Source organism: Hippichthys cyanospilos, chromosome 4, assembly GCF_059441005.1.
Source record: "Hippichthys cyanospilos isolate Australia breed blue-spotted pipefish chromosome 4, RoL_Hcya_1.0, whole genome shotgun sequence".
Taxonomy (NCBI): Eukaryota; Metazoa; Chordata; class Actinopteri; order Syngnathiformes; family Syngnathidae; genus Hippichthys; species Hippichthys cyanospilos.
In genome coordinates this window covers 14,224,642-14,245,164 of record NC_142372.1, presented here as the reverse complement: position 1 = coordinate 14,245,164, position 20,523 = coordinate 14,224,642, and the positions used below count along the sequence as shown (strand labels likewise).

Sequence of the window (20,523 nt, the reverse complement as noted above, 5' to 3'; positions counted from 1 at the left end):
TGCACCAGGACGTCGTAGATCAATGAACCGAACCGGAGGCTCGCTAGATACGCTGGTGTACGCCAAACTGAGCTAACTGGATAAATGTGTCACCACCAAAGCAAAAGAGAGGGCACACGCGCTTTGTTCAATTTAACCAATCCGATCAGTATGCCGATGTTTTAACCAGACGGGTTATTTCCGAGCCTTACACACAGCTTCCGACCTTTTCATTGGATCTGCGATTTTTTTTAAGAGGGGGGAGATCTTGTCAGGAAATCGAATATCTCCAACCTCCAGGATGATCTTTGCTAACACGGGCAACCCACTGAAAGCTGCCACCCGCAAGCAGGTAGGCCATTGTGTTTCGCTCTCTACTTTTGCTGTCACTTTTCAAATAAACCCGAGCCTGAAATGACATTGGGAAGCCCTTCCCTGCGCGCTTGGTTTGCAATCGGCCAACTACATACCCTTTAATATCAAATGACAGATAACAATAGACTTATCGGTACGGGGATGAAATCATCAGCGAGAGGCTTTAATTGTTGTGTCCATATAACCTTGTTTGGCCGGCCACTCTGCTCAAGATGCACCATGGTTATTGTAGTTCTCTTTTTCTGCCTCTATGCATTCTGACTGAAATCCGGAGGGGGGGCTCATGTCAGTGCACACCCTTCATTTTGACCTCTCAGGTGAACAAAAAGGGGAGAATCGGAAGGCCTCTTGGCTTCCAGTCACGCCTTCTGATTGAGATGGAAGATTGATGCAGGTTGCAGGAGTTTTTATGGCCTCTCGCGGTTGAAATATGAGCACAGCCGAGCCGATGGGGTGAATTATTTCAGCACATTGATATCCACCTTTAAGATTCCATCCGTATCAATCCATCAAATGATAGTCATTTAATTCAGTCAAGGTGAGTCAGTGCGGGAGCCCCCCCATTCTGCTTGTGTCTCACTGTAGCTTCTCTCCTTGATGCTTCAAAAAAAAGTGTAGTAGTACAGTAATTGCATACCAACATAAAAAAGGGGCCTTTACTTGAAGGATGAAAAGATGTTCCTGCCTCAGCTCAGCATTCTGTGAAGTATCCCCCATGAACATCCAACCATCATATGACTGGGTAAGAATATCTCAGTATTTTGGCTTGGCATGACTGTGGTGGTATCCATAGCTATGGGTCTTGGAGTGGATTGTCCTTTGGTTACGGACAGATGGCATTGTGCTGTCGTGCTTTTGTGTTTGAACTGATCTGGGGAAGCTTTGGGCTGGCTGGAACCTATTTTAAAGGATGAGTAAGGGGAAGGAAATGCTCTGCAGGGCTGTTATATGCTGATTTGTCTCAAAAGAATGAAAAAAGTGCTAGATACATTACTTTACAGCAAGGGTGGGACTGATTCAAACACATTTTTGTCGCAGGCCTCAATTCCCCAATTTTCTTCAGAAGGCTATTATGGCTGGGAGCATATACATGTATAAACTCAAAATCCTCAACAAATGGTAGGACAGCTATAGTTTTGAAATTAGAAGTCAATGAAAATGTGGGCTAAGGCAAATGACAACAGATTTTCATTTGCAATGTTGACCTGGTTCAAGCAGATGTTCATGGTTCGGCGTTTACAAAAAGGGAAGAACGTATCTTCTTTATATCTGTAAGTTTATGCTCAGTCTCAAGCCAAAGCCATGTCGAGAGCAAAAATATTGCTTTGGTGCCATCTTGTGGTGTCTTGGTGTCACATGTTGACCTGAGGTGAAGAACTTCATTTATCCAGGCCATAGCCTTGATGGTTCACAAAAAATGGTTTGCTGCCAGTTTTTGGCATTTTGTGTGGATTTCAGTGACTATCACTAGCAGATTTTTACCATTCATGGGAGGTTCTGTCTGTATGTCTGTCTGTCTGTCCGTCCGTCTGTCTGTGTATATGTGTATGTATGTATGTGTGTATGTGTATGTGTATGTGTATATATATATATATATATATATATATATATATATATATATATATTTTTTTTATATATATATATATTTTTTTTTCTCTCTCTCTCTCTTTTCTCCTGCTTTTTCTTCATCTGGTAAAGTGTTTTGAGTTTGTGCAGGGTACAAAGTAATCTTTAGACTATCAAGGTATTCTCAAGAAAAATGTTCTGCCCAGTGTCAGAAAATTTGGTCTCAATGGCAGATCTTGCAACAGGTTAGGGTGTCATGCCATCTGAAAAAAAGCACTCTTCAAATCTGGGAAAACAGCAGTAGTTTGATCATGAATAGAGGGCCAAAATACCTGCTGAGAGGTGCAGAAGTCACATGGAAAGTTACAAAAAAGAAAAATATTGCAGCAAAAGGTTCTATAACAAAATATGAGTACCATTATTTTTGTCAAGACATTTTCATGAGTTAGTATTTTTTCTTATTCGTTGTTGTTTTTTGCTATTTTCGGTTGCAACGGCCCAAATGTGGCAGAACAGACAACTCATGAATTAATTTTGTACCCAAAATCAAACAATACCCTGCAAATTGAAGCGGAAAATCAATCATTTTAATGTATCATGGGATGTGCTTTATTTTAGTTTTCATTTAGTCATTATCAATTGTTGACTTTTTCACAGTCCATTTTAGGATATGTTGTGGGCACTAATGTTTATAGGGAATAACTTATGCTCACAGCATATTCAGGCAGTACAACATACTATATAGTGGGCAGGTAGTGATTTTGAACTCTACCATTTTTTTTTTATTGTGACTTAAATGTCGCACCTTATTGTTGTCTAAAATCACAATGTCTCCCCCATCCCATCAGAAAATACCAAAATGTTATTGAGACACTGAAGTCTGTTTAAGAGTAATTTAAAAAAAAAACATGAGACATTAAGGCATTTTTTTTAATCCTTTACAGAAGAGTGTTCCTTGTGACAACAGTTGACCAGGGTATAAACTTGATTATGTCGCTCCCATAACCTCTCGATAACAGTGGCCCTCCTGTGTGCAGTCGTACCCCATGACTCCGTCCAGTCCCAGCAGCAGCAGCAACAGCAGCAGCACGGGCTTGGAGCAGCTCAGCAAGACAAACCTGTACATCCGAGGCCTGCCTCCTGCCACCACTGACTTGGACCTGGTCAAACTCTGTCACCAGTGAGTGCTAGAATGTCAAAGTCTGTGAGTCGATGTTAACGGTGGCAATGGTAGCCTTATATCCCTGAATCTTAATACGGCATGGGCTTTTGGCTATTATATCCAAGCAGTGATAAATGTTTCTTTTTATTTCAGTCAGTTTACCACAGATGCTAGTACGTTCCCTCTCAGCCTGTCACGTTTTGACAGGGTAACCCATGTCTCACACATTTATCAAGGCTTTCTCTGGTTGAAATCTGGACACTGGCTAGCATGCTCTAAAGTCCCTATCTCACTGACAGGTGAAAGTTTGGGCCTCCAGTGTCAGGGTCAGCATGGGGGGCATATATTACTACTTAACAAATGCTTGATAATATTAATTTTCTGTCAATAACTAATAAATTAAACAGACCATGTTATACAATCTTTTAGAGATAAAATATACATAGAGATATGACTAGAAATGTAATTCCAAAGATTATTAAATCAGACATATATGACACAGCAATATGTTTTAAGAGTTTTCATTTTCCATCCAAAAATGCTTTGTGCTGGCTATGGGCTACTTAGATGAAAAAAAAAAAAAATTGGGGGGGGGGGGGGCGGGGGGGGGGGTTAGAAATTTCACAGGATATCCACTGTAATCACAGCCTGTTACATTAACCCCCCGCTCCCTTCCGTGTTGTTTCAAACTAAATAAATTATTGATTTCTAAGGTAGCACAATGCCAACAGGATACAGGCTATTTAGTGGGGTAGCTGCCATAATTAGCTAAGTTTTCACTCCTCTCTCCCTACAAGCATATGGAGTGAGGCATTCAACCATGTAACCAGCAGCAGCTGTTTGCGTCCTTTTCGCTTGTTTTGTTCATGTTGTTTGCCAGCACAAAGCAGAAATGAAAGCGCTTTTTCGTAGCAACAAGGTCTGAATGGTTATGTCAGCTCGCCATTCAGTCTGTTTGCGCTTGTGTGGGTCCACAAGCAGCATGCAATTTGTTTCACATTTCAGGTTAAGGTTCAAGCAAAGCCTGAGTGATGTACAATCGTTACATCCACTTTCTTTCTCGCTAATTAGTGTTTAATTGGTTTACTCTGTTGGAAAGAAAAGCTATGTTGTATGGAAAAGGCTTTTCATTTGACACTGATTGCATACAAGGCATGACAAGCATACTAGGTGTTCATCAAGGGTGTTTATTTACTACATTTTCTGTATGCTGTTTGCAGGTATGGCAAGATTCAGTCTGCAAAGGCGATCCTGGACAAAACAACCAATAAATGTAAAGGTCAGTCAATGATTCTGCCTTTAGTTTCTTAAACAGTTGACTTGTTATTTTGTAGTGCCGCATTTGCTGTTTTTGTGCTCAGGCTAAAGCCATGTCTATTATAAAATGATTACTTTGATGTAATCTTAATGCTAAGGAGCTATGTTAAATTTGGGTTGAGGAGCTTCATGTAGTGCTTTGCCAGCATATTTTGTTAGCTACAGACCGATATAAACCTTTTTAGGGATCGTGCCTTTCAGATTTTTGTTTGGTGTTAAATGTAGTTTGGATTATGTGAAGCACATTGAGTTTCCTTGAATATGCTTATAAATAAAGCTGACTTGCCTTTCCTAAATGACAGCCATGAAGCACAAATACCAGCAGGTAGTGAACAATTCGAAAGATGCTAATTTTGACAATTATTCTTTCCTTATTTATCCAAAATATATTCATTCAAACATAGCTTACTAACTCAATGCTAAGGCAGAATGCAAAATACCATAAGCAGGCTAATGAAACAAGCATCAACGTTGCAGTAGTTATAGGTAACCCTTTGAGCAAATGGATGCAAGCTGTGCAGCAACACACAAAGACTGGCAATATATGGGCACAACCAATTAATAAAAAAATATTTAATGACAAGAATTAAAAAATAAAAAATTTGGTCAATCAATGCAAAAACAAAACAAAAACATAGACATGAACTACAGGCCGAGTGAATATTTGGATATCCTTAGTCATTTAGTGTTTGTGTAACTTTGCAAGAGAATTAATAGAATTAAAAAAAAAATGTTCGCTTGATTGCCATACGTTTTACTGCATGAAAAGAATTAGCCAAAAAACTACTCAGGGCCCAATTCGAGTGACAAAATCAGTTGGTTCATTAATCCATCCATCCATCCATCCATCCATCCATCCATCCATCCATCCATCCATCCATCCATCCACCCATCCCTTTTCTGTCCCACTTATTCCCACTAGTGATGTGAGTATGGTCGAGTCTGAATTGGTCCCCAGTGATATTAGTTATAACTACAGACGATTTTGAATGTTGCAAATTCCGCAAAAAATCTCATTTTGATTTTTTTCTGCCTGTGCGTAATGTACAGCCATCTGGTGGCCGAGGCATGCACACCAGAAAAAGCACAACGTCAACGGGCATTGAATCATGAGATCATGATGCACAATCTGAACTCTTTTGAAATGTGTTCTGAGTCCATCATAAGTCAAGGCATCACAGTACTTGGCCAAAAAACGTTATGATTCTGCTCGTCATTTATTGGTTGTTCATGTAAACACAATACCGCTCTGCCAACTACAGGTTACGGTTTTGTGGACTTTGACAGCCCAGCGGCTGCTTTGAAGGCCGTACACGCTCTGAAAACCAGCGGCATTCAAGCCCAGATGGCCAAGGTGAGGAGTTTGCCTGTATGTGTATGTGTGTGCATGTGTTGCTGCAAGGTTGTCCGTACTTCCTCTCTGAATATGTGTGGTGTGCACTACTGAATGACATGAGACTGGTCACATGACCTCAGCTGACAAGCTGTTCTTCCCGTGACCTCATTTACTTTCACTGTATAACCAGATGTCATGTCTCCCTCTGCCAAGTAACCTGTCAGTTATGTCGCATACCAGACCACCAGCTTGCACACAGGCGCACACCACACTTGTGCGACAGCTTCACAATGCCATACTTACTCATTAGATTTTCATCTTGTTCACTCTCCCTGAGTGTTTTTCTTTCTCCTTTATTCCGTTATTTATTCTAATCTTGTCAGTATCATTTAATCATGAGTAGCTGAACTGCTGTTTGTGCAATGACAAAGGCTTAATTAACTGTACTATTGTTATTTTTGTGAGAAAATCACGGCATATAAATGTTGTCACATCTGCATGGTAACAGGAAAGCTGCATAATTAACTCTGTGAGTCATCCTCAGTTCTCTTTCTGTCTTATAAGTACTTTTCTCACCATTTCTACTTTTCTGCCACTTCCACAGCCCAGACTGTGTTGATATGCTTGAATCCGCAGATAAGAGTTAATTAGCGAAAGGTTGCTCTCTAAAGACCTGGATGTAGCAGAGCCGATGGGAACAAACAGTGCAGTTTGTGCGTCGCTGTAGCTTGGATACGCAGCTCTCCTGATGTTTCTCAGTGAGGCCAATGAAGCACTGAGCTGCTGCAGTGCAGATGGATGTGTCTTTCAGTGTATGGTCAAGTGAGGCGCTTATTACATACAGTGTTTAACCAGATGTCTCATGCTTAAGCACATTGTCAAAACATGTATAGTGAAGACCCACTGACTGCGGGGGAATATGTTACAGACTCACATGTGATAGATAAAAACCAGTGACCATATGCTCATATACATTTCTCACCTGTTAAACTTATCAAGAGTCACTTTTTATAGTATTTTGGCTTAGCTCCTGATATAACTATCTCTGTCTAGAACCACAGCATAATTACTTTTGAATTGCCAGTTTTAAATCATTAGTGCAAGGCATGCGCCGATGAGTTGACGCTTTATCTTGGTATTAAAAGTCAAGGATTTAATAACCGCTAATACAGTACTGTCTTTTATAAGCCCTTTTCTTTTTTCCTTAATCTAATGAAGACGGCATTTAAATGGAGCATAATATCTTACGGTGTTGATTCAACAAGCCGCCTCTTTGAAAATAATTAGATGGCATTTGCTGGGTTTTTTTAACCTTCTTGGCATGCATAGATTATAAAGGGGGCCTTGGTCTTAAAACCTTTGGACCTAGACAGCATGCAGGAGGACATGAAATGCTTGTGAGCCGAAACCAGTAAATTTGCAGGATCTTGATGATGTCACCCACTGCGAGGAGATAATTGGACAAAGCTCTACTAATTGAAATCAAGTTACGATGCTTAGCACCTTTTTTGATCTTACAAAATGGCTCTCAAAACACAACTTCTAAAAAGGTCAACTGAAATGCTTGTTTTTAATCAAAAACACATGAATGACACATGAACATGCCATCTGTATAATTTTAAGGGTTACAGGTGATAACGTTCAAAGTTATTTTTAAAATACAGTATTATTTTAGAGAATGTAGTTGTTTACCCGTAAAATACAACTGTTTAACAAAACTACCAACCCCGATTCATCGTTGCAGAATTATTTTTTTTTAATATAGGTGTTATATAGGTTCTACAAACTTTAGTTCTGTCCATAAACACCACATGCCAGCAGCATTTTTGAAGCCCTGTGAAGGTCACTTGATGCTGTGCTTTTTTATCTTAAAACCTACCTGGAAAACTTGTACTGTATTATTATGTTGCGGTAATTCTAAATTGTATGAACCCTGTAAGTAAATATACTGTATGTTGAATACACATGGCAAACAAACATAGTAAAACAAATTATACTCATAGGTTAGTGTTTTTTGTGCTCTATACGAACAAAGCTTACTGTTGAGTAGCCTTTTTGCTCCTTGTTGATGTTAATAATTACTCCGCATGTACATAATTCCATTATAGTAGAGCTCAGTTCTGCCCGGCATGTTGTGACACAATGTGGCATGCAACACTAATTTCAGATCTGCCTGTATTCTATAAAAAAATAAAACAAAGTGAGTAATGATGTACGTAGTGGGGTTTCACTGCTCAACACACCGCATTATTATTGATTCATTTTGTCCGATTTTGTCTAATATCACGCAATGTTGCATCTGATCTTCCATTTATGAGATTTTGGATGAGAAAATGAAAATATTGAAAATAAAATATTGACGCTTTTTCTTCTGTCTTCTTGTGTGTGAGCAGCAGCAGGAACAAGACCCCACAAATTTGTATATTTCCAACCTGCCCCTGTCTGTGGATGAGAAAGAGTTGGAGAACATGCTCCAGCCTTTTGGCCAAGTCGTTTCCACACGCATCCTCCGTGACTACGGTGGCAACAGCCGGGGTGTGGGCTTTGCCAGGTCAGTCTTAGACGAGGAAATAGTACAGTTGCATTTTATTTGTTTCTTTGAGCTTGAGTTGTATAATTTGGGGAATTTTCAGTTAGAAATTTTCCATGGGAATCAATGAATATTCATGGTCACTAACAGAAATAAACCAGAACTTTACAAGGTCCAAGGAACTTAAAGGCATACTGAACATATGTATCCATTATTGGCAGTGAAAAGGTAACATTTTGTGTGCAATTAAATTGATTTTTCATGTACTGTACAGTTATTTCTTTAAAAACACATTTTTCTACATGCTGTCATCTGAAATTGACATAGTGTGCTCAAGTCTCAGGTAACAATCATGGCTCACCTGTTTTCTGGGTTTTGTTATGTGACTGTAACTGTGATTTGTCACCTAAGCCTTGAGCACATATGATGTCATTTTCAGTCAACAGCAAGTTGAAAAAAGTTATTTTTAACAGTGTTATTTGTACATGAAAAATATTGTAGCTAGTAAATTAAGTACAGAAAAATGATTGATACTTTTCTGCTGAAACTAGCTAAATAAATTTAGTATATATTTGTAAAGTTTCTAAATTTTATACTTCTAAATATAGTTGAAGAAAAACAAATCTGGACTAAAACTCTATACTAAAGAGCACCACAACCTTTTTGTCATAGTTTATGACTATTTCTAGTTACGAGGTGTCATTTGTTTAGTTTTTTTTTTTTGCAAACTTTAGATAGGCTAACATTCAAGAAGAAAACTCTTTATATTATAGATATTATAATGTGCTCGTGAGTAGGAAAGGAGAAACTTTTTTACATGATAAAATGTGAATATTTTTCTTTTCCATTAAATTATCTTTAACTCTTTAATGCCAGCTTGGTAATTTACTAGACATTTTCTACTCCTTTCTAATGTTAGGAGGGACGTCTGCATGCTTTTTTTGCATGGTAGTCAATTATTTCCTTTTGTAAGAAAGCAAAAGAAGAAGATACAATATATTAAACATTTGCCAATGTACAAACTATTTTAGTAACTGCTTTACATAAAGTATGTCTCATACCAAGGCTACAGTGGATATTAGTTTGTACTCTCCTCATCAAATCAGTTGTTTGTGAAATGCAAGCCACTTAATACTGGGACCAACGTGACTATTTCAAAACATTGTTATACCCTTATGACGCATAACTTGGAGACATCCACTGGAGTAAAAAGAGTTGCTATTAATAATAATAATAATGTTGATGCACAAGTGTGCACACGCTCTTATAACTGGGGATGTGGCTGTGTTCACAATGAACCAATCACATTCAAATAAAAGTTAGCACACCCCTGCTTTCGATAGAAATGCCCATTTGCCTCAAATCCAGTTCACCTGTTCTAATAGGCATCTACTGATATGCTGTTGTCCTCTTATACATAATGCAACATTCACACATGGATAATGGTGCTATACTGTATGCCTACTGTACATACTGCCACCAGTATGTTTATTTGGATGTTGGATTTTTTTCTCCAGCCTCTACATGTTCCCATGTCAGTCCAATCTTCCCAGGTACTTAATTTGGTTTTTGATGATGGCGCTTAATGATTATCATGTTTTTTTGTCCTCTGATCTTAGCATGTTTTGTGGATACAAATTATAGCCAATTAACAGCAAAACACGCCAATCTGTACACATGAATACATTTAATAATAAGCATATCTGGCAAGAATGATGTGAATACTTTTTCCATGTTATTTAATAACTATTCTGAAGTATTTCACATAATGCACAATTGTATGCTGTTATATTGTATTATTTTTGTATAATATGGATGACTTCTGTAATTGTGACTTAATAGTGGTGATATTAGAGATGGGATAAAGAGTGGTGAGTCCCCACTAAGGGCCTTGCTCCTAAATTCACCACCCACCATTGCTAAAAACAATAATTATATGTGAATCTGACAATGGTAAGAAGGCTGTGTGATGTAATTGAACATTTTGTGCTACCACATTGTGCTAGTGTTAGTGTCTGTTTTTCATTGTTGTTGCGGCCTCTCTCCTCCCTCCAGGATGGACACCACAGAGCAGTGTAACGCCGTGATCTCACACTTCAATGGGAAATTTATCAAGATCGCCTCCGGAGCGCTGGGTATGAACGCCATTCCCCTTTGTGGAGGCGGTGATGAAAATGGCTGTTCTTAACCATATTCCTCTTTTTTCCCTCAGCTCCCTCTCAGCCCTTGTTGTGCAAGTTTGCAGACAGTCAAAGGAAGAAACATGCTCACGGTGGATTTGTTCCCAATGGACAGACAAGCGATCTCAGACTAGTATGTATCAGCGTTCATGTTTTCTCTACACAAAATGAAAAGTTTATCTCACTTGCTAATAAACTTGACTGTTTTGGCTGTATGCTATTTAGGTCAAATTTGACCCGTTTTGACATTTCACAGCATTAAGAATACCTTAAAAATATCATTGGTTTAACCTAAATTTAATTATTTCCTAAAGTGATTTAAAATACACAAAAAAAAAAAAAAATCCATCCATCCTTTTTCAATAGCCGCTTAAACTTATTAGGGTCACTGGCTTGATGGTGCCTATCCCAGCTGTCCGGGCTGTAACACTCACACTCACAACCACACCTAAGGGCAATTTGGAGTGTCCAGTACGCCTACCATGCATATTTTCGGAGTGTGGGGGAAGGCCGGAGTGCCAGGACAGAACCAAAGCGGGCTCGGGAAGATGCAAACTCCACACAGGAGGACCGGAGCGAGTTGGAGTTGAACTCAAAACTGTGAGGCAGATGGGCTAACCACTCTTTCACTGAGCCTCCCACAAAAAAATAAAATAAAAATAAAATCTGCATTTTTGGAGAGACCACTAAAAACAAAACTTTATTTTAGATTTACCGTTACCTTTGTGAGTTAAATTGAGAACATTAATGGTAATGGTTGTATTTTTATCAGACGGTGCTAACTGCGTTCATAAGGGACAATGGGTATGTTGTACACTTGGTAGTTAATGACAATCCAGAGAACTGTTTATGTTTCCGTCACAATTGTAAAGGGTCATGCTAAATAAAAGCTGATGCTCCATTAAGTAACTTTCCTTTTTTTAGGGTGCAATGACTCTTACCTATGATCCCTCTTCAGCAGCTATGCAGAATGGGTAAGTCACATGCACTATACATCATATGTTAGAAGTTTATCACCAAAAAGTTTTATTTTGAAATGCTCTCTGTTGCCCAGGTACTATCCTTCGCCATATCCAGTGGCCAACAGGATAATGACCGTGCAGCCAGCCATGTCCCCATACATGTCTCCTGTCTCTGCTTACCAGGTATCACTGTCATATTAGGCCAGGGGTGTCTACCTTTTTCCTCTGAGGGCCTCCTCCAGAAAAATAGGACATAAGGGCTGCTTTTTAAATTTTTTTACTTAAAGGTACTAATAAAAATCAATCAAACAATTCACGTTGTATATTTAATGTTGTTATCTAAAAAAAAACAACTGATACGTCAAAGCTTTCTATTCGTGATAAGGCAAATGATGATTTTTTTTTCAGTCTTTTAAAGCTACAATCATATTTTGTAACTTTTTAAGCATTGAGCCATGTCAAAAATGTATTTTTAGGATATGTCACGGGCCGCTAAAATTCGGCTGGTGAGACACAATTGGCCCTTGAGCTGTAGTTTAGACACTGCTGTATCGGGCTTTTGTAAACCAGCTCCGGCTAATCAAATTTAGGTCACTCTTTTTCTCTGCTGAACGTTGCATATATGATGAGGGCGGTTCTATGATTTTTTTTTTTTTATACCATCAATCATACCATCACATGGGTTGACTGTTATACTTATTTCACTTAATTTTATATTTGGCTTCTTCTCCCAAGCACAGCTCATAAATCCTCCCAAATTATGTAGTCAGAAGGCCCATTCTCTCCAAGGACAAGTTACCCTTAATCATACACAGCTTCCCCTGGGAGTCTGTTTTTACCACAACTCTCTGTCAAAGCTCATGGTGCCTTGACTCCAAAGAAAATATTGGCTGTATCGTACTGGCATCTTTCAATGACAGTCGTCTTAATTTTTATCTGTACTTTTCACTTCTCTGTGTCTTACTGTGCTTGTGCTGTCTTTCCAAAGGTTCAGAGTCACTCCTGGGTGGCACATCAGCCGTATATCATGCAACACCCGGTAAGACAACATGCATTTACTAACCGTAAGTGTGCGTGTGTGTGTGTGTGCGCAGGAAGTGGGTGTGTGTCTCTGCCTCAGCTACAAGAAACTAAGTCATTATTTTAATTCAGCTTGTTCTGCTGATGTGGTTAAAACAGCAACTTTGCCCAAAAACAGCAAGGAAGGCTGCTTGAGCATTTATTCCATTTACTTGACTGCCACTCCATGTACCAGTCCTCTGTCTGTCTTACCAGTTGCTTTTTTCCTCAGATGTGTGCAGAAGTCACACAGTACTAGGACAACTTTGTTGTATTGGTAGAAGAACTACTTGTTACCAGTGAGGCAAAATTACATCTAATTCACATCTGCTTTTAACTAGCACTACTAGTGAAGCACAAATTGTTAACTAGTATAATTGTCTATGTCATTTGTAGTATTAGTAGGATGTACTTGTACTAGTAGAACATTACGTGCAGTTTTGTGTCACTTGTAAAATGTGGTGTCCCCGTGCACTAGGATGTCAGAGTTATCTATGTGCACTTGTGCAGCAGTTCTCAATTGGGGTTATGAGAGAGCTTTAACAGGATTTCTACCGGTATCAGCAAATCTAATTAAATTGTTTTTAATCGTCATTACATGAACAGCACATATTTCTTTTCAAATTAAAAATTACATAAATATCCTTTCTTGGGTCGCTGGCTAGCACGCGCCTATCCCAGCAGTCTTTGAGCAGTAGTAGGTGGGGGACAGTCTGCACTGGTTGGCAGCCAATCGCAGGGCACACAGTGATGAACAAATATTCACGCACCAAATCACACCTAAAGACAATTTAGAGTATCCAAAACACCTATCATGCATGCTTTTGGAGCGTGGGAGTAAGCCGAAGTGCCCAGAGAGAACCCTTGCGGGCTTGGGGATAATATGCAAACTCCTCACACCAAAGGTCGCAGAGTGAGCTGGATGTGAACTCGGGCCTCTGAATTGTGAGGCAGATGTGCTAACCACTCATCACCAAGGAGAAAGTTACACTATCTGCTTGGGTGGAAAAAAAATATTTCATCAACAACGGGTACATCATTGAAAAAAATTTGAGAACCAGTCAGTGAGCACTAGTACTAGTAAATGGGATGGTTGCCAAGTAAATGCTCAATACCTTTTCTACACACTTACTTTGATCCAAGAAAGCATAACATGTATTTATTTACATGTTACAAGCATCCGTGTGTACAAGTGTATGTGTGAGAGTGAGCAACAAATGGAACAAGTAGGAAGACTGTGAAGCCCTCCAGCAGCTTTCCCTCCCTGGATCCAGCAGGAAATGCCTGAAGCAGCAACAGTCTTGTGACTCTTTGACTCGTCCAACAGATGGTTTCCAATGGAACAAGTGTCTCCGCAGATCCGCCCCTCCCCCAATATTTTACTGAGACTGTTCAATTCCCCAAAGGCGACGTTATGGAAAGCTGTTTGAGCATTTATTTCAAATCTCATGCCCTTGCCCCCCAGTACGAGTATCAGTTTTGACCTACTAGTATGCAAGCATTAATAGTAGGCCTCATATTCAATCAATGCTTTTCGAAGATCACTGGAAAAGCAATCCACTAATCTTGATATCCAGCTTTTTCCATATAGTAGTATATACACTTCTACTATAAACACACTTTATAGTCAATAGTAAGACAATTTTAGCACTGAAGGAGAATTGGCAAGTCTACACCAGTAAAATTGCTATGTCTTGCTAGTATTAGTCTGAAAACCAATGCCGCTTTTGGCCAACAAGTATTCAAATAAACCTTACAAGTGACAAGTGGTGACGTGCTTAGTTTTATTCAGTATTTTATTTCTACTCATACTAAATACTAGAAGAAACACTTTGGCATACTAGTTGGACAGTTATTTGATACTAGCGAGGCATATTTGTACCCCAGTTGACAACAGCATGCTATGTGTGGTTCTGACATGAAATATACTTGACTTATAGCATGCAGATGTCTAGTACTCAATTTTGCCTTATTGAAATGTAGTTGTTCTACAAGGGATAGTAGTAATGTAAGCTTTAAAAAGGGGGCTTCTCAAGTCTCCTACGGCGACTGTAACATGAACCATATGTAACATGTTACATACTGTACATACACACATCATTGGTGGAACTCTGTCACATGATCTGTCTTTAAAACTATCTTTCTGCCTCTTGCAGGCCCCAGTGATGTCTCCCTCTGTGGATCCATCCATGTCACTGCACCCCTCCACTATGATTACTCAGCAGATGGGTCAACTGTCCCTAGGAAACACTGGAGCAGTGAGTAGAATACTGGGCTGAGGTGCCAAATGTACTCACTCTCTGTAGTAGAAAAATGACTCTGGTAAAGACAGGCATACTGACACCATTTATTTAATATAATTTAAAAAATACAAAGTTCAATACATTTTTATTTGATATTTGCCTTCAAATATTGTGACAAAATAAAATGTTTTCTGAAAAATAAAAACTCAAGTAAAAGATAGAAACATGAATTATGTACTTAAGTATAGCACCAGAGTATGATGTACTCAGTTTCTACCACCGTTTGTGGAATATTCATCTTGACAGGTTCGAGATCTGACAGGGGTTTTTTTGGTTTGTTTGTTTGTTTCACAGTTTATTGCAGCCAACCCGGGGGTTCAAGGTGCATACATGCCGCAGTATCCTCCTCTGCCGGCAGCACCGGTAGGTTCACTTTACATTTGCAACATTCTGCACATCATCACTGTGGTTAGTTTCCCTCAGTAGGCTGTTAGGACTGTGAAACCTCAGTTTATCAAATATACGGTACACAAAAACTACTTTTTGAATAAGAAGTCTAGAATAATAATTTGTTCAACTATTGTTAAAGCAACTGTAATACTGTAACAAGAAAAGTAAAAAGAAACCAATAATGCTTCAATAGATGGTCTCTCTCGCTCTCTCTCTCTCGCGCTCTCTCTCTCTCTCTCTCTCTCTCTCTCTCTCTCTCTCTCTCTCTCTCGCGCTCTCTCTCATTTTCCGGCATCGGCGTGCGAACGCTAACCTATGATGGAGTGAGATCATGTTACTGTTAAATGATTATGTGGTCAATTTGATTTTCAGGAAAGCGGCACGCCACAGCAAGTGGATTCTTCCAACAACTCGTCCCCTTACAGTCAACTCAGCAAGTAACCACAGGTACTCATCCTTGCTCATGTTTTCGAATATTTAATGTTTTGTTTTGTTTTGTTTTTTTGTCACTTGAAACTCAGTGGATCTTCACATTCAAAATATATATCAAAACTTACTTATGCATGGTGTCTGTACCAAGCTATCATTTTCAGGTGATATGGACTGAGCCCTGCCACAGTGAAAGTTATTGCTTATAGATGCCACAAGATGGCAGCAAAGCACACAAATATGAAAACGTGGTAGGTGAAGTGAGGATTGCATTAAACAAGACTATGGAATCTAAGATGCCATAATTTGGCAGTACTGCTTTGGTCTGAGCACAAAAAAAATGGAATGGGTGAAGTTAAAAAAAAAAAAGATCCCTTTTGGAAGCTGTTTTGAATACTAAATGACCCGCTGTCCACTGGCGTTAATTCGATAGAGTGCCTCATTGTTGGCTTTGAGTGCACACACATCACGCAGAGAAAGGCAGAATAGCAGGGACAAAAGAAAAGCATTTTGTAGGCCTGACTCGTTTAGAGCACCTCGCTGTCACTTGTCAGTGCACATACAATATGGATACAAGGTCAAGATATCAAGAAAATATTTTTTAAAATAGTGTGATGTGACAGCCAGCATATGGACATTGGCTTTGTTATGGCATAACCACTTTAGAGTACCTTTTTGGTTTGCATTGAAATCCTTGTGGGATGTATGTAAGTGTATATATGAGTGTATTTGTGGCTCAAAAAGTGAACATAGTAGCTTTGAATCATTGTGATATATTATTGAATTAGTGTGATATATTAAGAAATAAGTTGCCTTTTCCTCATCGCAAAGACCAAATTTTAACCATCCCTTTCAAACCACCTATTGGTAAATACAAAATCAGATCTATCTTTTCCAACATATACAGTAACACCCATTTTTTGCAAAGCTTTTGATATTTGTCTTTTAAAAATATTTCCACACTTCCAATAAAAATTCATCACACAATTTTCCGGGCCTTTGTGACCCTGTTCCAGATATGTCAACGTTCTTCTTCTTTTTGTTTGTATTTTTAGGCTCAGCGATCGCTCAGCGATCACTCAGCCAGCCAGAGGGTTGGTGGGAGTGGGCTGATGACATCGCCGTTTTAGCAGCCCTCTCTGATTGGACCAGACACACAAACTTTTTTGCACAGCCCTTATGCTTGTGTTGGAAAACGAGGACAGTGAAAATGCACTCAAGCAGTTGGCTAATCACAAAAAAAAAGATTTATTTTGATAAACAACATGCTCTTCAAGATTTTCTCTTTTTTCAAGGATTCTCAAATTCCAGAGGACACCTCCCCACCCCCGCCCTCACCCCATTATCCACAGTATGATGTGATTTTACATGCATGGGATTGCGATGTTCCCCCCTCCCTCTAGGTTTTTATGATTTTATAGTTACTTCTCCTCTGCAAAACCTTGTTTGCACTGACTTTTAAAGTGAAAAAAAAAAGTGTTGGGTTTCACAATTGTCTCAGAATCACGTGCTTGAAAGAGGTGACCATGTCATGAAATTATTCTCGGAAAAGGTGCCTTCCTTACCACCATCTTCCAGCGCTTCTCATTGAACTTAATCAGGTGTCATATTTCCCATCATATTTCCATCTGGTTGATCCCACACAGGAAGTGTTTCGCTATCGAGTCTTCTGGTAGCAATAATGAGAGTCGCTTTGCAATACTGAAGGGGGAAAAGAAAAAAAAGAGAAAAGTGGCAAACAGCGTATTCCTTATTTTTCTCCTTTTTGCTTTTTTATTAACTGTCGAAATGACATCAAGCAAGAGCTGTGCTTTTTGGTAATTTCATCGATTTGGCATATTTTAGACATGATTTGTTTGTTTGTTTTGTTTGTTTTTATTTCCTCTCATGGTCAGTTTGACCGGTGATCTACCTCATGGTTCTGAGTCTGCCGGTGTGGTCGGGTTTGCAGGTAAAGCCCTTTTTTTGCACCTGAGTGGATAAAGCAGAACAAAAGCCACGCTCGGGAGCTGGCCAACTAGGACTTCAAGCGTTATGTCTCCTCCCACTTGCAGCATTTTCTCTTCCACGCTTTTGAAACGTTGTCACTTTGCCTCATCTCTATTCATCATTGCTTATTGTTTATGTGTTTTGTTTTTTCAGAATGTGAGTGTGACTCTATAGGTGTCAAACTCATATGGCCTGCCACTATTTTTGGGGGGCCCACTACAAGCAAATGAAGTGTCTTCATGTGTCTTGCTGAATGAATGGATTATTTTGCAGAAACATTTCCCTAAATTGCATTTTTCTCACTTTATTTCTTTTTTAATAACTTTTTTTTTTGGTATTATTCAGACAGATGTGAGGCTGTCAACGTAGAGTTTTTGTGTGCATATTCTGTACTTTACACTGAAGTAGCCTTGAAGCCTTTGAACAAGCTAACGTTGGTACAGGTAAAAGCTTTTTCACTTTTTGAAGTATCAAGCTTTTGCTGATGCTCAGTTCCAGCGCTGCTCTTCTGACAGACTTTACTGGCAGACTTTTTTTTCTTCCCATCAGAGGTGGTAGTGTCAGGTCTTTTGCTGTATGTTTTTTAAGAACACATCCTGTTTCGGGAAAGTTGGCATGAAAGCGTAAATTGTACTGTGTGTATGTTGGCTGTGTAGAGGGCATAAAGCTTCTCAAAATGAGTTGCATTTGTGGATGGAAACAGCTCTTACCAGGCGCCAACTTTACAACACTACGCCAGTGTAAATTGGTTAGCCATGGGCAAATGAATAATATGCTTACAAAAACTCTAAAACCTAAGCTGTCAAATGATGATGGCCTCACGACTGTCCAAATGATACCTGAAACAAAATGGGGCAAATGTGATGCAATAGAATTTTTTGGGGACCACAATGTATACATTGCCCACAAAATTTTTAGGACATTGGAGCTTCAGGGTGAAAATTGTGCATTTACCTAAAATGCAGTATAAACGTGAACCTAATTTGACGTTCTGCTGAACCAGGAAATGTATTAGCAGATTAGCAGATTGCAAAACAAACTATGGTGTGACAGAAAGGCATCCATGAATCAAACACCTGTTGTGGACTTTGCGGAGAACAGCAAATTGTGCCAAATGTACTAAAACACTGAAAAGTTGGAACTTTAAAAGTTTAGACAAAGTCGAGACTAGTTCACCTGTAAAGATTCTAGAGCATTTTAGGTTCATCCAGAAATTTTACCCAAAAGCTCCAAAGTGCTTTTCTGCTGTGTCTTCGGTTGTCACTGCTTTCCTTCTGATTTTAAATTCAATTCGTTGCACATGATAATTGGACGATGTGGTTATAATTATGTTTTGTTTACGGTCATGACAGCCCTCCAAAGGAAACCATAACTATGATGTGACCATGATAAAAATGAGTTTGACACCCCAGATTTAGTGAATTAGTCAAGTTTAGCTCTTTCAGCCAAGGAATGCAGGCTCCATGCATTTCGTTGCTGACAGTTCCGCCTTTGTCAATGGACAGTCCCCTTTGCCCTAGCAAGTCTTATCTGTTTTTAAGATCACTATAGGTCAATCCATTGCTGTAAGGTTCTTTAAAGGTTTTACAGTAGCAGATGCAAAAAACAAAACAAAGGTTTCAATATGTGGCACGTGTTGAGATCTCTTTTGCGATGCAGTATTTGATTCAAAACTGCAATTTTAAGTCACGTGGGTGGTAATGCTTGATGGCTAGTGCTACGTTGGTTATTTTGTTTTTATATACATTGGTGGTCAAATGAGAAAATAAGTGTATTGTTTGCTTCGCTTTTCTCCTCAAGTTGACATGTTTAAAAACGAACTCTACGCTATGACACATGAAAGAAAATGTCATAGTGACGAAGGTCAGGTTGTACTACCTTGGTACTAAGTACACACAACTTTGAAATACTTGCTTTTACTGCGGGTGATTTCACGTTGTGAACGTTTTTGCTGGGGGGGAGGTTGTACATTTGATCCTCATTGTTTGCCCTGTCACCCTCAACTGACTCAAACAATCATCTCCTTGCTCTTTCTCTCTCTCTCTCCTTTGAAAACATTTGAAACAGTGCTGAATAAAAGACTTCTCTTTATCTGCGAACGGTCAAGCCTCTTTAATGATACAGGACCCCTGTGGCCTATTTGGACAGCGACAAGTTACCATCTGACCTTTGTACCCCAACAAAACACTTTTAACAGAAAGTAATTGACGTGATTGATGTGTGGACTCTCAGTTCAATTTAAGTGCGACAATTCGTTTAATTGTCCCGCGCTCCGGTTAAAATGTGAGCAGCAGCACTTTAAATCAAACGAAGGGACTGGAAGAGTCATAGAAAGACATACAGTGGAAGTGGAGTTGATGTCATGTCACCAACAACCCCAAATTGAACCATTTGAGCATCTGCTTGACATTTTTAGTCAATCACGATTCACGCGACGCGTCTTATCTTCCAAAAGAGGACGCTGTTCACTTCCAGACTGACAAATGCAATTGGGGGGCTTTCCCTGTGACATTGTTTGATCTTGAGGTCAATCTAAATTCAGTGAGTCAGATGGGCGACAAGTGTGTGTGCGGGAGTGTGTCAGCTCATTCCCCCCGAAACTTTGCTGCTGCACTATTTGCAGCACACCGCCTCAGTAGATTTATAACTCTTAGGCCGGATCTCCCGAGTTAAGCTTCGACTTAGGCGCAGATGATCCCTGAGACATAAAGGCACCAAGCTCCATCTCTTACCAGTCAAAAGGGATCAGAGGCACCCAGGTGCGAGATTAGCAGTCGCACTCTCTACCGGACCCACAACACACACGCATGCGCACACACACATACACATACGTATACACACAGGATGAAATTTGTACCCCTTAGGGATGACATTGAATTGAGCGTGTGTCACAATTGGTGCTAAGACGAGTCATTTCCCTCACTTATGCATGAATGTGTACACGTC

General features: G+C 39.4%; 1 protein-coding gene across 1 annotated transcript; it reads left to right on the top strand.

The window, feature by feature from the left end:
* Nucleotides 1–19,668, top strand: rbms1a (RNA binding motif, single stranded interacting protein 1a). Its single transcript, XM_088413728.1, has 14 exons — nucleotides 1–331; nucleotides 2,958–3,100; nucleotides 4,303–4,361; nucleotides 5,662–5,753; nucleotides 8,129–8,286; nucleotides 10,321–10,400; nucleotides 10,478–10,578; nucleotides 11,370–11,419; nucleotides 11,500–11,590; nucleotides 12,396–12,446; nucleotides 14,623–14,724; nucleotides 15,064–15,132; nucleotides 15,532–15,606; nucleotides 16,644–19,668. Exons 1-13 carry the CDS (start codon nucleotides 281–283, stop codon nucleotides 15,598–15,600), a joined length of 1,116 nt encoding a protein of 371 aa, XP_088269854.1. The 5' UTR covers nucleotides 1–280; the 3' UTR covers nucleotides 15,601–15,606; nucleotides 16,644–19,668.
* Nucleotides 19,669–20,523: the final 855 nt, after the last annotated feature.

Excerpts from the sequence above, each read along its gene's own strand:
- rbms1a (XM_088413728.1), top strand. The coding sequence starts at position 281 with ATGATCTTTGCTAACACGGGCAACCCACTGAAAGCTGCCACCCGCAAG. Across the intron at positions 4,362-5,661 it reads AACAACCAATAAATGTAAAG|GTTACGGTTTTGTGGACTTT; the intron begins GTCAGTCAATGA and ends TGCCAACTACAG. Across the intron at positions 11,591-12,395 it reads CTCCTGTCTCTGCTTACCAG|GTTCAGAGTCACTCCTGGGT; the intron begins GTATCACTGTCA and ends GTCTTTCCAAAG.